General features: G+C 36.4%; 1 protein-coding gene across 4 annotated transcripts in view; it reads left to right on the forward strand.

The window, feature by feature from the left end:
- Window positions 1-2,463: 2,463 nt before the first annotated feature.
- The window catches only part of LOC114525210, a 34,561-nt gene continuing 20,680 nt past the window's right edge, over window positions 2,464-16,344 (forward strand). Inside the window, exons 1-3 of one of the 4 annotated variants that reach the window (XM_028546434.1) lie at window positions 2,464-2,702; window positions 7,248-7,338; window positions 8,789-10,948. In XM_028546434.1, the coding sequence (XP_028402235.1) occupies window positions 8,810-10,948 (2,139 nt within the window). In that variant the 5' untranslated portion in view covers window positions 2,464-2,702; window positions 7,248-7,338; window positions 8,789-8,809. Of the gene's footprint in view, window positions 2,703-6,625; window positions 6,661-6,684; window positions 6,801-6,867; window positions 7,339-8,788; window positions 10,949-16,344 lie in introns of those variants that run through there. The other 3 variants (XM_028546430.1, XM_028546431.1, XM_028546433.1) reach the window with 3 other exon arrangements.

The raw sequence follows: 16,344 nt of genomic DNA on the forward strand, positions 1-16,344 counted from the left end.
GTTATATTGTGTAATGTTTGTTATGAACGCCAAACATGGTGGAAACTATAAACATCGTGGTTATCCATTTCAAAAAATTTGACATCATAACCAAAGCATGGTTATATTGTTTAATGTTTGTTATGAACGCCAAACATGCTGGAAACTTTACATAAGACAAGCATTTGACCATTAAAACAGCGTGGTTATCCATTTCAAAAAATTTGACCTCATAACCAAAGCATGGTTATATTGTTTATTGTTTGTATATGAGCGCCAAACATGTTGGAAACTTTACATAGGACAAGCATTTGACCATTAGAACAGCGTGGTTATCCATTTCAAAAAATTTGACATCATAACCAAAGCATGGTTATATTGCTTAATGTTTGTTATGAACGCCAAACATGCTGGAAACTTTACATAGGACAAGCATTTGACCATTAAAATATCGTGGTTATCCATTTCAAAAAATTTGACATCATAACCAAAACATGGTTATATTGTTTAATGTTTGTTATGAACGCCAAACATGCTGGAAACTTTACATAGGACAAGCATTTTACCATCAAAACATCGTGGTTATCCATTTCAAAAAATTTGACATCATAACCAAAGCATGATTATATTGTTTAATGTTTGTTTTGAACGCCAAACATGCTGGAAACTTTACATAGGACAAGCATTTGACCTTTAAAACAGCGTGGTTATCCATTTCAAAAAATTTGACATCATAACCAAAGCATGGTTATGTTGTTTAATGTTTGTTATGAACGCGAAACATGCTGGAAACTTTACATAGGACAAGCATTTGACCATTAAAACAGCGTGGTTATCCATCTCAAAAAATTTGACATCATAACCAAAGCATGGTTATATTGTTCAATATTTGTATATGAGCGCCAAACATGCTGGAAACTTTACATTGGACAAGCATTTGACCATTAAAACAGCGTGGTTATCCATTTCAAAAAATTTGACATCATAACCAAAGCATGAATATATTGTTTAATGTTTGTTATGAACGCCAATTATGGTGGAAACTTTACATAGGACAAGCATTTGACCATTAAAACATCGTGGTTATCCATTTCAAAAAATTTGATATCATAAGCAAAGCATGGTTATATTGTTTAATGTTTGTTATGAGCGCCAAACATGCTGGAAACTTTACATACTATCTATTATTTTCCATTAATCCTTAAATTGAGAGGCATTTGCGGCGATTTCAGAGACCTATATTTCAAAATTTTCCCGGACTCTCCTAGCAGGCGCGCGGTTCCGAGCCCCTGGAATACGAAAAACGCTCCGCGGTCCCTGGAATAGATATATCTAAGAGTTATGTTGGCAATATTGTAAAATGTAGCCGAGAAATTCGAAGGTAAATTTTATGCAAATCACGCGAAATCTTTATCGGCAGTTACAAAACTGTGGTTAGAAAAATGCAGCAAAATTTTTTGACTCATAACTCATTGACTCATAACTCATTGACTCATTAGACTCATTTCTACATTAATCTCGATTCTCATATGTCACCGACGGTCGGGGATGTATTGTTTGTGGTCGTTGACGAAGTAACAAAGCACTTTATTCTCCAGTGATCACCGACAATAGTCATCGTCGACCGTCGGTGACATATGAGAATCAGGCTTTATGAAACAACGATTATTAGAAAATGATTATCAATTTGATAGATTTCGTATATTTATTTAGGACACCGCTGTCTTTCATTAATTAACTTCAAAATTCGATCTGGTCCAATAGTAATCCGATACCTTGTCAACGAGGCTTTAAGTGTTTTTCATACGCAGGTACACCCACGGAAGAATGCTTTTACATTATTATTATATACCAAAATTGGCGGAACCTCGATCTTAACTGAGTTTTTCACTTCTCTGTGCTCTCCCAAGTGTTTTAAAGGCTGTATTCTTTGAGCGGTTATCTCATAAATATATGATTTAGATATATCGTTCCAGTTTTCTAACTTCAGTTTGCGGTGCCATATAGCTCAGTGGCGCAAAACCTCACCCAGTTCCTGTTCTCTTTGAGTCTTTGTATTTCCACAGGTAGCCCGCTATTGGATTTGTTTTACTTAAATATTAAATACATTCTATGCAAAACGACATGAAGTGTCCCATCCTTCATTCACTGCTGACATATTATCGCAGGCGCCAATTCGTGCGGTGCAGTGTAACCTTTATGTATATATTAATATAAGGTTGGCAACTCTTTGTCGTATTTTCACATTTACGTTTGTAAGTTTGTGTATGTAATTCGTAAATGTGAAAATACGACAAAGAGTTGCCAACCTTATATTAATATATACATAAAGGTTACACTGCACCGCACGAATTGGCGCCTGCGATAATATGTCAGCAGTGAGTGAAGAAAATGACACTTCATGTCGTTTTGCATAGAATGTATTTATATTTAACTAAAACAAATCCAATAGCGGGCTACTGTGGTAACTGGTATTTCTTCAAAGTCTGTGTTCGTTATATGTCAAAATGATCGTATTCTTGGACTAGAACCTCCCAAAGTGATCCTGATTCGTCGTGGATGATCAACTTATTTATTGGGGAAGTTTTGATTTAGTGTTTGAGCAAAACTAAAGTTGTTTTAACAAGCTTTATCGAGGCAGACAAGCCCAAAGACAAAGCATACGGCTTCGGACCAGTCGTGGTATAAATATACACTACATAGACAAGACCAGATTGCCGAAGGTATGTTTTCCCTCATATTGCGATATACGAATGCGTCTTTGTCTATTTTGCTTTAAATTACAATGTTTTGACGGGATGGTTTGGTTTATATTGGTGTTTCACGTAGTATATTGCACACATTGTTGCTTATATATACATTGCTTAGTCAACAGAAATATTCACATCTGATTTTGCTGGGTACGGGAAGAATTTATTTTTTAACATTTTGCTGTTAATATCGTATGCAAAGTAATACACCAGTCAGCGCTATAGTTTTGTTTCACGAGTTCTGCTATAAAGTGGTCCTTATATTAAAACACATCTAATTTTCAATTTATACAGTGCTCTCCTAGTTTTAATAAGGCGTTTAGCTTAAACGGTGGCTAAGTTCAAAATGGAAAACAAAATCTATTTATTGAACAACTGAGCTGAAATATTTCGATGTAAATAGTTTAATTTTCATGGAAGTACATATCAAATGCATAAGATGCAGGTTCAGTCATTCACAAGACCTATGAGAGTATTTTTAAACTCTCACTTATCCACCGTTTAAGCTAAACGCCTTTCGTACAGCCGGCCCCAGGAAATCAATTTTAAAACATTTACTAATTCATTTAGACCATAGTCCAGAAATATTTTTCCGGGGGAATATAATCATTTCATTCACTTCTTACATGTCCATTTTAAACATTTTATTCCACCTGCTGAGATAAAATTATTAGAGTTATCACAAATTAATTAGTTCAGTAAGTTCAACTTCAAATGAAATCACCAATTGTTAGGAAAATTGTTAGGAAACAGATTTTGTTGAAACCATTGTGGAAGTGGATAATTATCACATAACCAGTAAATTGTTAGATGAGAATTTTATTAGAAATATTAGAATCTGTTTGCCCATCCAAGAGGGTGAAATTCCTTTCTTGTCCTAAAAATGTAATCCATGCCAAATATGCATGTTTATGGCAGGGAAACTCCCCAGTTGGTGCAAAGGGGAAAATGTTTTCCCAAATGGGTTTCCCCTCAGAAGCAACCTTCAAATCACAGAATGAAGATCCAATTTTATAATATTTTTTATGACACATTATTCATACTGTATTCTCATTAAGATTTATAGGTTAAAACTCACTTGATCACATGAGTCAAACAATATATGTTATATCAATTGGGCGAAATCAAACACAATCCAATGGAGATTTTTCATAATATATTGTAAATTCTAAATTGATTGGATTCTGATTAGATTACAGTTAAACTATTATAGAAACAAACTTAAACACAACTCACAGTACCTGAAGAGTCGATCTCCACTGATTGTCAAACTATCGTTCTCTCTCGCACACTTGTCTCACAATGGACCCAATATTCTTATCTTCTCTGTTTACACTAACACCTAATCACTAATTCAATCATATCTCATGTAAATCAAATAGGATCATGCTAAATTTATTTAAACTATGAAATAATTAATAACCAAAATAATCTAATAATAATAACTGAAAAAATCAAACCATATGTAAACTGTCTGATCCAGAGGTGATAAAATTGAAAGTCTCATAACACTCTGGTTTCCTAACAGTGTTATTCAGACAGTATTCATAAAACTTTCAACATTTTGTGTGACAAGGCGCTGCACTTGAGACTTCAATCTCGTCCGGAAAAATCCATTTATAAATATTAATTTTAAAAAAATTACTTTAAATGATCTGCATATGTTCACTGGTTGACTGACTGGAAGGTTTATCAGGTCAGGTTGATTGGGATGTATTTAACTTTTCAATGCATTATTCACCACATGAACATTTCTCATCCTCAAATTGAAAAGAGTTGGGCATTTCGCATAATGGCATCAAATGTGGTATAACAATTGCCTAAAATAGACAAAACACTTCTCAACGTTTCCACCCGAGGGCCTTCGTCTGGAGAGTTAGAATGAAAGTAAATAGGGGAGAATACATGTTTTGTATGGGGCAAAACACGTTATAAAAATGGGCCAATTAGAAAACAAAAAATCAAAACAACGCTTGACTCTGGGCTAAGAATAGCCCACAATGAGGGAAGCCTGATCAGCAACGAAAACGTATTACAACCATTGACATATATAATTATACCGTATAATTATACGGTGTTCACCAAACCTTACCCTTAATCGCTTTCAAGATTTGAAAAGGTACTTTTGTGTCAGTGTTAGAACTTGAAGAGTATAAATGATTTTATGTCATCAACACAGTGAGGTCGTCACAGTCACAGGCATGCGTGTAACTGTCAGTGCTTGCCACAACACAGCGACGCTTTGTCTGTCGTTTTGTCTGCTTTGGCTGTTTGTTAAATAAAATTGCGAATTTTGTTGGGTTTTTTTGCCTTCAACTGTTCTTAAAGTGAGATTTCATGCGTTTGAGATCTTCGTTGGTTTATGATTCCTCATTGCGATAACCAGAAACTGATTTTTCGCGCTTGATTTTAAATTCGTAAACGTAGTTGCCAGTCTATACAGATGGTTAGGAAATATTTGAGTGTATAATGGTGGCGTTGTCAGCATACTCGTGTGATAGTGATACTTGAAATACATTGCACATTTCTCGCTTCTTTAAACATAAGGAATACCATTCCGAAATTGTTAACTCATCACCAGAATAATATGTTGTTACCGACCTTCCTATGCCATTGGGGTCATATACTGCAGCAACAAATTTTCAGACTGCAGTTTAAAGTGTATATGAAATGAAAATTTCGATATCGGGTTTTTTGCATTTTCTAAAAAATTCGTGTTTTCCGATCATAAATATACCGACCTTGTCGAAAAATTCGGACTAGAAGTTTGTAAATACCAGATAGAGCTATCCATCGGATAGTGTTTTTTTCAATCGCTTCAAAATCGCCCGTTATTTGGCGCAACTTTGATTAAATCTCAGTATTCCTAAATCAAGGATCCTCTTTAATAATTGTTGCTTTCAAGCTAAAATTTTATCGCTTTTCGAGCATTTTTAAAAAATCACTATCCGGTGGATAGCGCTATCCGGCTTTCATGCAACCGACCCCAGAACTGTTACCAGAAAGATAAGGAAAGAGTGCATAATGCATGGTAGGCATTCAGGCAATTCAGACTCATAACATTTCTATTGTTCAATTACATTTGGTGTAGTAGTGCAGCTAAGCTGTGTTGAGTACACGCGTAAAAACGCTCAGGTTGATTCAATATTGATATGAACAGGATGGAACAATGTTGTGCTGCCCACATTGTTCATCAATATTGAACAATATTGCCACACTGAATCGGGTGTAACAATATTGTTCAATGTTGATAACAACTCTGAACAATGTGGGCAGCACAACATTGCTCCATCCTGTTCATATTAACATGCATCAACCTGAGCGTTTTCAGGCGTGTATATAATAGTATTCAGTACAGCGGTAATACTCCACAAAGTTATTATCTATAAATATATCGTCAAATTATGAGTTGAACTGAAATAAAGCCTTTGGTCCTATAATTATATGTATTCTAATTTCTAGCGCGATAGAAGAAATCATGCACTATCCGTTGCGTAGGGCTATCCAGCTTTCATGGTCTTGAAATTGACCGTTGTTCAGTACGACTTTGATTAAACTTTAGTATACACAAATTTGAGATCCTCTTTAATAATATTTAGCCCCAAAGCTGTACTTTTAATGCTTTTTCAGCACTTTTAGAACGGTTGAAAAAATAACTAACCGGTGGATAGCGCTATCCAGCTTTCGTACATGCGATGGTGACTTTTGTCTAACGATCCACTTGCATTTCAATCATCAAAGTTAAATTCCTAAACATTACATAATCGTATTGCTGTGATGGTATTGAACCTGAGCCTAGTTCATTTTCCTCTTTGAAAACTTTACCCAATACTTATTACGAGTAATTGCTATTCCTTATTTAAATTATAGAATCAAAATGATGTATAGAAACACGCGTGGGAGTTTAGGAGAACGAGAAATAATGAGATGAGTGGGTTTTCCACATTATATTATTTATCTGCGAAACATCCACAAACTTAGTTACAACCTTATGAAATCAAAACTGTTTCATGATTGCAAGATGCAACGGCAACAGATTTAAGAAAACTTATATCATAACAAATCTTAGAAGTAAGAATGATAAAAATTTGCTAAATCTTAATGTTTTTGTTTTATGACGAGCCGAACGTATAGTTAATTTTTATATAACTACAGTTTAAACTAGTTTTTAAAATGTTTGCTATAAGTTATATATACATTCTTAATGATACCTACTTTTTATTTCTTTGCGAAAATCATGTGTATTTCAACTTTAGGGCTGCGAAGTGTTTTGTTTTAGTAAACAGTAATGATAATATTAATTCTATCAAACAAAATTGAGGGTTTGTATACGATCTGAAATATAACATTGTCTCCCGCTTCGTGGTCGTGCGATTTTTGTAATGACGCATCAGCACTCCACTCAATTACTATTACGTGCAATTACTATTATAAATACGCATCCCACGTGACACTCACATGACATTCTAGCCGCTGATTGGGTGGGTTAAAGTTACAATCAGAATTTGTTCTTTCCAGGCTTTAAATCTACATTTCAGTCCATCTGTCCGTTATCCTTCCTGAGAATTTTGACCATGTAGTGGAATCATCGCTTTGAAGATTTAAGAAGGTACGTTTGTGTCAGTGTTGGTTACGTTCTTCGAATATTAACAGTATGAGTGTCTATTGTATTCTATTGAGTGGCATAGTACAGAGCTGTGACGTCATTACGTTCTTCGAATATTAACAATATGAGTGTCTATTGTATTCTATTGAGTGGCATAGTACAGAGCTGTGACGTCATTACGTTCTTCGAATATTAACAGTATGAGTGTCTATTGTATTCTATTGAGTGGCACAGTACAGAGCTGTGACGTCATTACGTTCTTCGAATATTAACAGTATGAGTGTCTATTGTATTCTATTGAGTGGCATAGTACAGAGCTGTGACGTCATTACGTTCTTCGAATATTAACAGTATGAGTGTCTATTGTATTCTATTGAGTGGCATAGTACAGAGCTGTGACGTCATTACGTTCTTCGAATATTAACATATGAGTGTCTATTGTATTCTATTGAGTGGCATAGTACAGAGCTGTGACGTCATTACGTTCTTCGAATATTAACAGTATGAGTGTCTATTGTATTCTATTGAGTGGCACAGTACAGAGCTGTGACGTCATTACGTTCTTCGAATATTAACAGTATGAGTGTCTATTGTATTCTATTGAGTGGCACAGTACAGAGCTGTGACGTCATTACGTTCTTCGAATATTAACAGTATGAGTGTCTATTGTATTTTATTGAGTGGCATAGTACAGAGCTGTGACGTCATTACGTTCTTCGAATATTAACAGATGAGTGTCTATTGTATTTTATTGAGTGGCATAGTACAGAGCTGTGACGTCATTACGTTCTTCGAATATTAACAGTATGAGTGTCTATTGTATTGTATTGAGTGGCACAGTACAGAGCTGTGACGTCATGTTAAATGAACTGGTAACCAATATAGAAATAATTCAAAACACAATTGCGAGGCTCATGAGCTAAAACCTGACAATAATCAAACACTAAACAACAAATAAGGCAGATTAGTTGTTCTGAGACTAAGGATCGATCAATACAGTTTTATTTTAATAGACTTGTTGCTTATATTTTAACACACTCGATCCCTGAGCGCCTAATAGTACTGCATAGACTTACGAAAATATAATAATCCAGCTTAACTGGTTACATGCTGAGGAGGCACAGCCGCTAGTCTGAGAAGAGAAATGTTTTATGAAGTGTTATTTGTAAAGATAAATGATCGAGAGTTTGCTGAAACAGCTTTTCAAACTTATTGCTTGAACTAAATGGAATTTGTGAAAAGAGTTCAACGACAGTTCACAATCGAAAATGAAAAAATTGAGTAGCAATAGATCTTAAATACGAAGGATATTTTCTTAAATTATTATTAATTTTTTTCACAAGAAATCCCTTCGTTAAACAAGATCCTTGCGACTTTCTTTTATGAAAATCTACTCTATCCCATTCTTTTTTTCGGTGTAGCCTATATAATTAGTACAACCATTTTGTTACAGTAATTAACCGTGTCTAATGCCATGGCTTCTGACGAACTGCAAGAAAAAGCAAATTTTACAAGACTTAGTAGACTTTTAGTTGACAAAGGAACTGAGGCTTTGAGAAATACATTTGATGCCATCCATCCACATGTTAGTCTACCCGGAGTACTAGCTACAAACAAAACATCTCTTCAAAAGTTAAAACCTCGAATTATTAATAATTCCCAGTGGGATTTACTGTTCCCTCCGTCTGGCAACCCTCCAGATTCCAAAACCTTTGATATCACGTTACTTACAGTTCTATTCCGGAATATTTGTGGTTTTCCCTCGACAGGATGGGGTGTAATGCCTCCGGATACTGATAGATCGACGCAAGCGAATATCACAAGAATCAAGTATTACAGAAATGAAGTTATTGCACATGTAACAACAACTCGAGTTGAGAATTCATTATTTCAATTTTTATGGAAGAAAATCTCCAAGGCATTGGTAGAATTGGGAATTCCGCAAAGCGATGTCGACGATTTAGAAAAATGTCTTCTAGGACCCGAAGAAAAAATATATGTCCAAATGCTTGAAGATTGGAAACTACGAGAAGATGAGTGTATTAAAAAACTTAGAAGAATTGAATGTTCTGTAAATCATTTAACACAAGTCGCTGAAGAAACGCGCATTGGACTAAATGAATCGCGCGATGCAGTAAATGAAACGCGCGAAGCAGTAAATGAAACGCGCGAAGCAGTAAATGAAACGCGCGAAGCAGTAAATGAAACGCGCGAAACAGTAATTGAAATCCGCCATTCATTGGCTAAACGATCGCTATCAATACCCGGGGACACCAATCCTGAAAAAAAATCCCGCATGGAAAGTGATGAAGATTTATTGCGAAAACTTCCTAAGCATAATTTTATGGGTAAAATTCGAAGAAAAGTGAATTTTTTCCTTCCTGGAACAAGAAAGTGGTTGTTAAGGAACGTTGACGAGTGGTTTCAAAAGTGTGACAGCGATTCGAGGATAAGGTTAATAACAGCTGGACCAGGATTTGGTAAAAGCGTTTTCGCCGCCAAAATCTGTGATGGTTTTGGGAAGAAAGGAAAGCTGGCTGCTTGTCACTTTTGTGATTTCAGTAATTCAAACCTAAGAGATCCTATGGTGATGATGCAGTCTCTCGCAAGTCAGATGTGTGGGAATGTCCCTGGTTTTAAAAAGAAGCTTCTGGATCAGTTAAAGCGACCTCATCAAGTTCAAAATCTCAGAGATGCCTTCCAAATATATTTACAAAATCCCTTAGATGAATTGGAAATAAAAGAGCCACGTTTAGTCGTGATCGATGGCTTGGATGAAAGTGCTGCTGATCATAAGAATGAAATTACGCATTTGATTGCCGAATATTTTCCTGATCTTCCCGAGTACATCAAAATATTGGTGACGAGCAGGCCAGAGATTTCCGTTGCTGATCTAAGACTAAGAAACGATCAAAAGACAAACATTGCGAATGTTAACGCCAACAATAACTCAGATCTTGAACTTTATTTTAAAGATTGTCTTCCAAGTTTAGTTGGCAGGGAAGTAAATCAAAGTGAAGTGAGCCGTGATTTGTATGAGTATCCACATCTTCACCACTTAAGATGGCGTAAATCTATTAGTTTACTTTCCATTTTTGTTGCCAAATGCCAGGGCTCATTTCTCTATGCATATTACTTTCAATCTGGGCTAAGGGGTCGCTATAATGTTGAGAAGATAACAGATAATGACGTTTTGGCGTTTCTCCCAGAAGGTATGAATTCTGTTTACCAAGGATATTTTAGACGCCTTGAAGACGAGCTTAGCGCCATAAAACATGAAAAGTTTGATGTGTTGAAAATTTTGGAAATGCTGGCTGCTTCCGAAGGATATCTTCCCCTCACTTTCATCGCTCAGGCTTTTGGTTTAGCTCCAGATTGTCGCGAAACGAAAGACATTATCAACAAAATTAATGAAACCGTATCGTGCTTGTTGTACGTTTCAGATGACAGGTTAACCGTTTTTCACAAATCCGTTATTGATTGGCTTCTGGCAAAGAGCTACAAAGATCACCAGTATGCTGTCAAGCTCAATGATGGACATAGATCGCTTTGGCTTTTATGCGAAAAGGTTTTTAAAGAAATTAAAGATAAAGGTGTTCGCTCAGGACTTGAGGTGAAGTTCAGTAATGACGTGGAATACGCTCTGCGACATGGTTTAAAACATCTAGAAAAGTGTGAAATGGAGGAAGGTTTGTTTTTTTCAGTTGATGTTATTATCGTATGTTATATGTTAACTGTAATCGGTTCAAGTGAATTGCCGTGTTTCTGGCTCACATTACTGCAATGTTCCTGGGTTAAAAACGAAAATTTACGCGCCCGCATTTCGTACCATGTCATTGAATTTGAGTTTTTGGAGCATGCCCTGAAACTCCTGGGGGAATATTGCAACGAAGTAAGTGAAGTTCGTTTGACCTTATTTTCACAATGGTATTTACAAGCGGTTCTTACACATTCTCCAGAAGGTTATTTCAGCGATGATGAGAAGAAAATCGCGGAGACGCTACTATCAAACGTTTCACCTTTTGTCGAGTCGAATTCTTACGAAGTTTCGGTTTTGCCGCGAGCAGTCTGGAGACGCAGTTTCTTTGGTTTTATTACAGCTGTTGCTTTATCTAACGATTTAAAAAGTGTAGCATTTGGAATAAATAATTTCATCCAGGTGCTATCCGTACCAAAAAGAGAAAAGGGAGAAATCAGTTGTGTTAAAGAGTAGCACATGTGAACGATGTTTCCAGCGGGATTTGAGGAACCAAATTCTAAACAATTAGAAATAAGGTCAAATAACATATATGATAAAAAAAGTTGTATAATGTTGTGTCCGTGGATCTGCAAAGGTGTGGAGTGTATTTTTTCTTCCAAAGAATTTTGTTATTCGAGTGACACAGAAACTATTCCTGTTACTGCGATTCTCGCTTGGAACTATCTTGCTGCCTCCCCTGCTGCCCGTTATTACTCTCAAGCAGTTAAAATACCAGCTTTAGAAGATAATCTGTGGCTCTATTCAGATGATAAAGAACTAATTGCCTTTAAGACATTAGCTCCTAAACAAGAGCAATCCTGTCTGTCACAGCCAACGGTCGTTTATTCGAGTTCGTTTTCTCCTAACGGCTCTCGACTTGCATCCTGCAACTCAGATGGATATATCAACGTATGGAATGTCTATACCAGCCAAATTGAACAACGTTTCAAAAGCAGTCAATGTGGGTCAAGGTTTTCATGCTGGTGGTCGGAAGATTTCTTGTTTGTGATTAGTGAATTTAACAGGATTCCCAAATTAACGCGATACCCGGTAGATGACAATCTAGAGATCTTGTTTACTCACAGTCAGGACGTGGCGCTAGAGGACTTGTCTGAAATCAGGCTAGAGGACTGGTCTGATTTCCTTGATTCAAATGTTGGTTTTTCTGAAGGCTTTGTCAGCTCTGCTCTCGAAAGGAATGAACCCGTGAAAGTTTTCGATGTCAGAGATTTTGATGGTCCTGTAATGATCAATTTGCCTGGAATTGCACCTAAGATGGAAGTGGAAATCTCGCCTGGTGGGGCCTTTATCTCTGGTTGTAATATGAATAAATGTTATATTTGGAAAAGAAATACCGAAAACCCAACTTCGTATGAAGTCTTTTATCACCGTGACGGTGGAGGGTTTGACAGATTGCGTTGGGTCGCAATTTTTAGTAATGATTCCAAAGTCGCAGTAGTCGCGAACGACGATAGTGATGATGAGAGTGAGTTAATTGATCTGGAAACTGAGGATTCTCAAAATATAACTTCCACATTCGTGTTCTCTAATTATTACACCAGGACATTTTGTATTCACAAGAGTAGAATTTTATTAACTTTATCTCAAAAACTAATAGCATTTCATGACATGGACTCTGGCGCGATTCTCAACATTTCCTATCAACCATACTTGGACACTTTTAAGCCAGAGCAAAGAATTCAACTTTCCCCAAAAGAGGACGTGCTGGCTTTTCCTGACTTGAAAGGTGATATGGTGTTTCTTCGACTGTCTATCCCACCAAAGCCTTTGTTGGACGATATTAAGCGACGGGAAGTTGCTTTGTTGGATATTAAGCGAGGTGCAATCAGTGGCGTAGCCAGCGTTTTGTCCCACTCCACCTATGTATATTTTCACAGTGAATAAACACCAAAATATTAGCCTGGCGGGACAAATCGTCAGGCTGGCTACGCTACTGGGTGCAATCAATCCTTTCTTTAACCGGAATAAAATCGTCTTGCGAAAAAGGCTTAAAAGACTGCTTTTAGGAAAATCTTCACAAAGCTGTATATTTTGTTACATATTGAGTTGTTCTTGAAAAGTCCGTTCACATGCACGAGGACAGGAGGAGACTTAGTTGATAAACACTTTGTTATGAACGACAGATGTTCTGGAATTGATTTTTCAATTAGGATATTTCATAATGGACCCAGTGAAAAACAACATGAAAAACTATCATCAAGAACATTGTTTTCGGGCAGCGGCTAGACTTTGCTTGGAGCTGGTCTAGAATGGAGAAAAATGACACCTCCTTCCCTCCGTTTGTCTGGGAGTTCACCTTGGGCAAGTGATAGCACTCCCTTGCCTCCCTAACTGGGGTTACAGTTTGTTAAACAAAGCAAAGATAATACATCTGCAAGAAACAAGTCTTTAAACATTGTCACTGATGCCAATGGTGTTGTTTGAGATGTTCATTATAGTAGGGATGATTGCAGTCATGTTGGTGGTGATAGTTCTCATCCATGATGTTGGTTATGGTGCTGGTTTATACGATGGTGCTGATGGTAATTGCGCTGGTTATGAAAATAATGGTAGTAATGATAGTAACTATATTAGCTGTATTTTTTTCACGAAGTTTGATGCTGATGAAAAAGAAAGATAACGGGACTATGGACTAGAACGATAATTGGGGGGGGGGGTTGAGTATTCATGTTTTCAGTTGTGCCGGACGGATTCTCTTTGTAAGTGCAATAGCTTAGAATGGAAATCTGTCCGGCAGAACTGAATATATGAATAAACAACACTACATTTATCGTTCTAGTTTCGCCCGTAATGGAACTACAAAAACTATGTACATTACAGAGAACGTTCATTTTTTAGTTGGGAAGGAAGATATTTATAGTCTGAAGCGGAGCTGGAAAATTGTAAAAACGTGACTGAAATGTGTATAATATTATATTCAATACATCTGATGTTCATGAAAAACAAAGTCACGAAACAACACAACAAATAATATCTTAGGTGTGTTTCAAACGCCGTTTTTTTATCTTTAATGCGTTCGACATTGCGAATTTAGAAACCCTACAGATGGTCGGTATCATAATTTAATATACTCAAGCTTAGATTTTTATTTAACGCTATATGTAGCTTATTTGTAAGCAAACTAACATCAAGTGGTAAAATAGGACTTTATGACTTCGAACGTGCCGCTCAATATTAAATATTTGCCTACTACCAGCATGTAATTTGTTTAGATTTGTAATTTTGTAAACCATTTCATGATTTCACTTTGTTGACTTTTGTTGAAATTCTTATTTCGGTGTTTGTCTTACATCCCTAAAGTTGTCTTGTGTGATATCAATAATTATACGAAGTACCAGGGTTGTTAAAAACTTGTGGGATGACTCTATTTGGCTACTTTATTTATCCAACCCTGCCAAGAACAATATTTGTCTGGAGACTGGATCAAAACATGGTCTGAGTTAACTTGATATATGTTTCTTTTTTTGTGAACTTTATGAAAATTTCTACACATTGGAGACAAAATTATTTTTGGCTTTCTGCCAGCATCGGACCGTAGATCAGTTAACTTTATAAATATATTTTGTGAGCTAGTTTGAAGCTGGGATGATTATTAAAATGCTGAAGATAAGAGGGAGTCTCCTTTTCAGGCAAGATGCATTTTGCGCTCTCCAATTAAACCCGTGAGATATTCAAAATCGTCCAGGGACCATACAGAGAGATAGTTTTATGTTTTGAAAGTTTTCCTCAGTTTTTCTGTTCCCCACCGAATTGCAAGGAATGTTTCAAAACTTCAACAGTGGGTCCGACAGATTTGAATTTTCCTATTGTTGTAATTTCTCCCATGCAGGAATTCCAGCAATGTCAAAACAATGGGAAAAAATGTGGTTCTTCCAATCACTTTCCACTGCGTTCCCACGGTACCAGATCCGCTCGTCCACATCTTTTTGACCTTAAGCCTGATTCTCCATATGTCCCGACGGTCGGCGATGTATTGTGTGGTCGTTGACGAAGTAACAAAGCCACTTTATTCTCCAGTGATCACCGACAATAGTCATCGCCGACCGTCGGTAACATTGAGAATCAGCAGCTTTTATGAAACAACGATTATTAGAAATTGTATCAATTTGATAGATTGGTATATTTATTCAGGACACCGCTGTCTTTCATTAATTAACTTCAAATTCTGATCTGGTCCATAGTAATCCGATACCTTGTCAACGGGGCTTTAAGTGTTTTTCATACGCAGGTACACCCACGGAAGAATGACTTATGAATTACAGATGTTTTGAAAATGAGATTTTGGTTAGGATATTTTATGAATTTAGTGAACAATAACATGAAAAACTATCATCAAGAACATTGTTTTGGGGAAGCGGCTAGACTTTGCTTGGAGCTGGTCTAGAATAGAGAAGTATTAAGACACCTCCTTCCCTCCGTTTGTCTGGGAGTTCACCTTGGGCAAGTGATAGCACTCCCTTGCCTCCCTAACTGGGGTTACAGTTTGCTAAACAGAACAAAGAGTATATCTTCAATACATCTGCAAGAAACAAGTCCTAAAAAACTGTGACCAATGCCAGTCGTATCATCGATGGTGTTGTTTAAGATGTTCATTATGGTAGTTAAAGTCATATATGTTGGTAGTTATAATTCTCATCTATGATGGTGGTGATGGTGTTGGTCTCTACGATGGGACTGATAGTAATTGCGCTGGTTATGAAAACAACGGTAGAAATTGTAGTAACTATATTAGCTGTATTTTGTTCACGAAGTTTGATGCTGATGAAAAAGAAAGATAACGGAAATCAGTGACGTCAAGCACTAGAACGATAATTGGGGGGGGGGGGTTGAATATTCATATATTCAGTTCTGTCGGACGGATTTCTTTTGTAAGTGCAATAACTTAGAATAGAAATTCGTCGGGTAGAACTGAATATATGAATAAGCAACACCTCAATTATCGTTCTAATTACGCTCCTAATGGAACTACAAGAACTATGTACATTACAGGGAGCGTTCGTTTATTAGCTGGAAAGGAAGATGTTTACAGTCTGAAGCGGAGCTGGAAAATTGTAGAAACTTGACTGAAATGTGAATAATATTAAGTTCAAGACATCTGATTTTCATGAAAAAGAAGGTCACAAAACAACACAGGCTTAGGCTTGTTTCAAACGTCGTTTTTTTATCTTTAATGCGTTCAACATTGCGAGTTTAGAAACCCTACAGATGGTCGTTATCATAATTTAATATACTCAAGCTTAGATTTTTAT

This window comes from Dendronephthya gigantea, unplaced genomic scaffold (assembly GCF_004324835.1).
Source record: "Dendronephthya gigantea isolate DGI-Jeju-01 unplaced genomic scaffold, DenGig_1.0 000033F, whole genome shotgun sequence".
NCBI classification, from domain to species: domain Eukaryota; kingdom Metazoa; phylum Cnidaria; class Anthozoa; order Malacalcyonacea; family Nephtheidae; genus Dendronephthya; species Dendronephthya gigantea.